Below are 6,045 nucleotides of genomic sequence, written 5' to 3'. Positions count from 1 at the left end.
TTAAAGGGTATAATATGATCTACAGCAGTATTCCAATTCAACTACTTTGATTACATATATAAGGTAACCTATAATAACAGAATAATCTAACAAAATATATGAAAATTAGTGGATTGTTGTTATTAGTATTACTGGTAGAGCAGCAGAGTCATCATTTTCATGTTACGATCATATAATTTTACCAAGGAATTCAAATGGACTGTGCTCTGATCTCTGTACATCATACTAGTAAGAGAAACACAACAAATTATTATGAGTGTGAAAATAATTGAATTTGAAATTCAGTTTTAAAAGTTTTTATGCTGTTCTTAAAAATTCTTTTGGAGTACTTCTGTTAGAATTCCATTTTGCATAATCTGTCATGATCCTGGGTCTTTTGACCCAGCGTTTTGTGTTTTCTATTATTGTGATGTATTTTGGTTCTGTTCTTCCTCAGTTTAGTGTTTAGTCATTTCTTCCTGTGTATTCCTCTGTGTAAAGTCCGTGTTTCTTAGTCTGTGGCTTTGCATGTGTGAGTTCCTGTTTTATTTTGAAGGTCTGTGCTTCTTGTCAGTGTTTCTAGTTTTGCTTCCCCTTGTCTCGTTATGTCCAACTAATCCCAGCTGCGTTTCCCATTCCCTGATTGCCCTGTGTGTATTTAAGCCCTGTGTTTTCGTGTGTGTTGCTGGTTCGTCTGTGTGATCTCCCGCCGTCTCATGTTTTTTCTCGGTGGCTCCCTGCATCTCTGTTTTTGGTTTCAGGTTTGTTTTGTTAGTTTTTCCAGTTTAGGTTGTATTCTCGCCTCGCCGTTTCTGTTTGTTTTCACACACTTTATAAAATAAAGCTCACTCTCATCAGAAGTTGCATCTTGGGTCATATTCTCCAACTCCACACGTCTGCTATGCCAGACGTAACATGATCACTCTAAATATGAACTTGCAGTCAACTTCACAGGTGCTGTATTGTATTGTTAGTGTGCAGAAACTGTTTTTGTACTGATCCTTTAGTATGCTGTGTATTCAGGATTATTTAAAACTATTTAATAGCAATTTTCCCATCAAACACTAGCTCACATACAGTGCTTTTAGTGATTAAAGGAAAACTCCACCAATAGAGCCTTTAAAAATAATTTTATATCCAGTGTGTTTTGGTTTTTTTCTTTTTTTTTTGTCTTTAAAATTTTTGTAAATCATGCAGATAGAGGACCCTCATGACAGAATAAGTTTGTTTTCAACATCATACCTTATGACTCAATGAGCTAATGTTTAAGTAAACTGTGGTGAAAACGTGGAATATGTCAACATTTTCACTACAGGAACATTAATTTAATGTTTAATTTAGTGATATAATAGTGCAGTCATTTATTTATTTAAAAAATGCTGATGATGTGAGTAACAGTGCATTAGTTTCTAAACTTTTCTAATGTTGAGCTTATAAATTTAAAGACCCCTTTGGGAGCCGCTCCAATTTTAGTGATAAGAAGAAACACACAACGGGGCCAGTGGCTGTAGCTCAGGAGGTAGAGCAGGTCACCTCCTAAGGTTGGCAGTTTGATCCCTGTCTGCTCCAGTCTGTGAGCCAAATATCGTTGGGCACATAGTAACCACAAGTTGCTTTCTGATGTATCCATCAGAGTATTAATGAGTGTAAATGAAAATAATTATTAATGAAAGTGTGAATATAAAGCACGTTAAGTATTCAGAGTAAAAAATTGCTATATAAGAACGAATCCACTTACCATTATTTTTTTACATTTTGTTTTTAAATATGGAGATATTAAGAGTTCAGCTTTCACACAGGCTGTAATATTTTACAAAACAGGATGTGTCACATTCAACCAACTGTGCAGAAATAGATGCTCTTTAGCTCTTTGCAATAATGCATAAAATGTGATTACAGTAAATACAATTTAATATGCAGTTTTATGTAAGAAGGTTTATGCCTAAGGGAAAAATCAACAACACCTTTAAATATGATGCAAATAATAGTAGATGTATTTCAGAATAGACAAAGCTTAGATTAATCTTTCTTGTGAAAACCAACTGATGAATTTGTGTTTTATTGTAGAGTATTTTAGGATCCCCATATGAAGTGTATGATCAAGCACTGGTTGGCCTGAGTGTGGAGGGCAAGAACATATCAGGACTACAGCAGCGTGTCAACATCACCATCAACCTTACCAAGAAAATAAATGTAACTGCTTCTGAATTTTATCATTTACTCTATTTTTGCCTGTTAGCATTATATTATTAAATACATTTTATATTCAACAAATTCACATAAATTAGGTATGTGTAATAAAAACATGTTAACATGTAATATTTCTGTGACACAGGAAACCCAAAACGCCTTATGCCACTTCTTTAACTTGTCAAGAAAAAGTGAGTAACCAAGCTTCACATTATCATTAGTGTCTAACATGAATATTTATTTTATAAACCGGAGTCATTGTTGTTTGTGGTTTTTCTCAAAATCACAAAGATGCGCTGATATGACCTGGATGTAATAGCATCTTATGCATAACTGATCTCTTTGTTTGACTTATCAGATTTCAGTCAGGATGGCTGCATTACCCTATGGACACGTGGTGAAAATCATCTCACCTGTTCCTGTGACCATCTCACATACTTTGCTGTGCTCCTGGTAGGAGTCAACATATTCATTATAAAAAGTCTAATTCAAGAATTATGTGTCTTTAGACTAAATGATACTTCATCAACAAAATATTGACAAACACCTCAGTAGTAAAATGTGAAATCTCTCTTCATTTATCTTAACAACCATTTTTTGATCTTCTTCAGAGTTGGCAGGTGTGTTACTAACAATCCAACACGTTCATGCTGAGTTTGACATAGTTTAACTATATGTTTCTCATGCTTCGGTAAAAAGTTGTTCTGTGTTACTTTTTCCCCAGTAGTGACACTGTGTGTGTGGAGAGGCAAACATAAAAACACAGATGTTTCTCTGTCTTTGTGAAGACATCAGTGATGGGAATAACGGCATTACAAGTAACGGCATTACTAACAGCCTAATATATACGCGTTTTTTCATCAATAGTTTTGTTACATTTACTGTCTAAGGACAGTGCTAGCAAGCACTCTCTGCTTATTACCAAAAAAAAAAAAAACCTGCCCTTTCGTGTTGGTGGAAAATGCACCATGTTGACCAATCAAAAATGATTTAGGTAGAAAACAGGAGTGATATACCTGCTGCTGTCAGACCTGCAGGTATCAGGCTGTGATGTTCTCCTTTGTAGTGGACAGAAATATTTGGAGTGGCACAAATAATTTGTGTGGCATTGTTATGTTAATAGTTTGAAATGGTTATAAAAAAATCAAGGTAAAAGGTAAATGGCTGCAAATAACTTTGTTTGCAAAACTTGTGCATAGGATTTTAAAATTGACAATTTATATTTGCATTTAAATTTATGAAATACGATTCATTAAACATGTTTGTGGTTGTTACAGTAAAAAATATAACTTTTTCTATTCGGATTTTGTTTTTTGTCTGATTGTAGATCAATTGTGTTAATACAGTATGTCAAAATGAAAACATAACTTTAAATTCAGACACGTTAGGTTGTGCTAAAAAGGATGATACTAAACAAGGCAAAGTAAATAGTTTTTAAAGGCAAACTGTAACTCAGTTACTTTTTTGAAGAAGTAACTAGTAACTATAATTAATTACTTTTTCAAAGTAACTTGCCCAACACTGGAAGACATTCACTGAATTTAATCTGTTCCTAAGTCCCTTAATTCAAAGTTTAACCATCATAAGAAATCACGTCCTAAATTAAACTAACTTTGATTATTTTAATGATTTATAGAGCATTTACTGAAAAACTTGGAAATTCAACATTTCAACCCTGGAGTGTTTTTAACGATATTACAGTACTTTTCTTTCTTTACTTCTGTTACCCATCCTAATCTCTTTTTTCCTTTTCATTTGTATGTTGTAGATCAAGGTCACAGAACTATATGGTTTGGGACCCATAGGAAAAAAACATAAATTGAAAGTTAGATTAAGTTTAGGAACATGAATAGTGTAATTGCTAAAAGCTTGTTGGGAATCAGTTTGTTGGTGCAAATATATTATTCAATGCCCTTAAGCTAAATATAAAGAAATGAGGGGTGACTTTCATGATACTAACATTACTGCATGCTTAAAATGATACTCTGTCAAAATAGAAAGATGCCCTTGATCTGTATCATTCCTGATACTACCACTAGATGCCAAAACAAAAATCTCCACATAGTCATCTTTTCCTGCTACAAATGCTCACTTTACAACTCATGACTGTAATCTTTATTCCTCTGTTAGTGCCATCTGTACTCATCCAATGTTCATTGTTTAATTGATTTGTCCCCATCTTATCTGTGTAATTTTTCTCTAATCTACATCAGCTCTTTATACTTTGTGTGTCTTTTTGTTTTGAATTTTAACTCACAATGGAGATGCTGCAAAACAATGTGAAAGTGCATTTTCTCCACAGGTCACTGCTTCCCCATCACCTAAAGACCAGGAGATTTTAACATACATCACTCTGATTGGCTGCAGTCTGTCTCTTTTTACCCTCGTCATCACTGTTTTTCTCTTCATCACAAATAGGTAATTATCTGTTTTCTGATTGATGTCATCCTTCAAAACTTAATCCTCCCTATTTCTAATAGCATCCTCCTCTCCTGCTCCCATCAACTCTTCAGCATTTTCTCTCATCAGTCTCGCCTCACTTTTTGTCAATTAATTATCCTTTTTGTCTTTTTTTGCATTATTTTAATCTTTTTCCTCTAATCCCATCGTTTCTCATCTGTATTGTCTTTATTCTCTTTCCTTCTTTCTTCCTTACTGGATTTTCCATTTTTTTCCAAACAAAATATGACCAAATAATCTGCTTGAAAGTTGTCACTTACCATGAATCACAACTCCTGTATTTGCCAGAAAAGGCAGAGAAGATGTTTCTATGAGGGTTCACATCAACCTCGTGATTGCACTTATCCTCCTCAACCTGCACTTCCTGCCCAATCAAGCAGCGGCAGCAGTGTCCTCCACTGGGCTCTGTTTATACATGGCTCTTGCCCTTCACTACTCTCTGCTAGCCACTTTCATCTGGATGGCTTTGGAGGGATTCCACCTCTACCTTCTCTTAGTCAAAGTCTTCAACATCTACATCAAGAGATACCTGCTCAAACTCAGTGTGGTGGGATGGGGTGAGTGGAATAATTTAGGCATGAAGCTGTTTATCATCATCATCATCATCATCATCATCATCATCATCATCATCATCATCATCATCTGAATAATTCAATTCAATTTTATTCATATAGCGCTAAATCACAACAACAGTCACCTCAAGATGCTTTATATTGTATAACTGTTCAGTTCTTGTGTTTCAGGTGTTCCTGCAGTCATTGTGTCAGTGGTGGTGATCATTGACAGAGGCTTTTATGGCCAAGTCCCTCTGGACAGCTCCAACAAAACTGCAATGTAATTCATATTTATTCATAAAATAAATATGCATCATACTTTCTGTATCTTGGCATGTTCACACTGTAGTCCTTTGTCATAAATGTAACATAAACATTAGGCAGCAAACCCAGTTTCACCAAGCATCTAATTTGACAAAATTAAAATACTGAGAAGTTTCTGGTATATTTAACCACATGTATCTAAATCATCTGCAATAACACCTCTATGAAGTACAAAATGTACTTTTTAATTTCACAGAGTAAGAGACTAAAACATGGATCACCTACACTCCCTTTTTTTAGATGCTATATAACCAATAACTATGTAAAGATGGGAACTACAGTGGGACTGTTCAGCTTGGTGTTCCTCTTTAACATGTTTATGTTTGGAGCGACAATCAAACGTGTCTTGATTCTACGCAAAAGCACAGAGGTACGGGCAGTTTTATGTTGCTATTGAAATTGATGTTTTCTATGTCAATATGTTCTGTGAAATCTCAAAAAGCAACAAGAAATTAGTCTATTTAACAACAACAATGAAGACTATCCCTCGTCACCATTACTAATTTTTATTTAATATGCATAGCTTCCTTTTAAAGGT

The 6,045-nt window shown here is 34.5% G+C and overlaps 1 protein-coding gene across 1 annotated transcript; it reads left to right on the top strand.

Annotated features, from left to right (window-relative positions):
• Positions 1–683: 683 nt before the first annotated feature.
• On the top strand, positions 684–5,467 carry LOC102205493 (G-protein coupled receptor 64-like). The gene is made up of 7 exons (XM_005726434.1): positions 684–740; positions 2,047–2,172; positions 2,315–2,360; positions 2,528–2,622; positions 4,472–4,587; positions 4,918–5,186; positions 5,373–5,467. Exons 1-7 carry the CDS (start codon positions 696–698, stop codon positions 5,465–5,467), a joined length of 792 nt encoding a protein of 263 aa, XP_005726491.1. The 5' UTR covers positions 684–695.
• Positions 5,468–6,045: the final 578 nt, after the last annotated feature.

This window comes from Pundamilia nyererei, unplaced genomic scaffold (assembly GCF_000239375.1).
Source record: "Pundamilia nyererei isolate P.nyererei 1_Seehausen unplaced genomic scaffold, PunNye1.0 scaffold00019, whole genome shotgun sequence".
Taxonomy (NCBI): Eukaryota; Metazoa; Chordata; class Actinopteri; order Cichliformes; family Cichlidae; genus Pundamilia; species Pundamilia nyererei.
This window is presented reverse-complemented; position numbering and strand designations above follow the sequence as displayed.

Bases quoted from the DNA above. Each gene is read 5' to 3' on its own strand.
- LOC102205493 (XM_005726434.1), top strand. From the start codon at position 696: ATGTTTTTTCTCGGTGGCTCCCTGCATCTCTGTTTTTGGTTTCAG. The intron at 4,588-4,917 runs GTAATTATCTGT...TGTATTTGCCAG, and splicing joins TTTCTCTTCATCACAAATAG to AAAAGGCAGAGAAGATGTTT. The intron at 5,187-5,372 runs GTGAGTGGAATA...CTTGTGTTTCAG, and splicing joins ACTCAGTGTGGTGGGATGGG to GTGTTCCTGCAGTCATTGTG.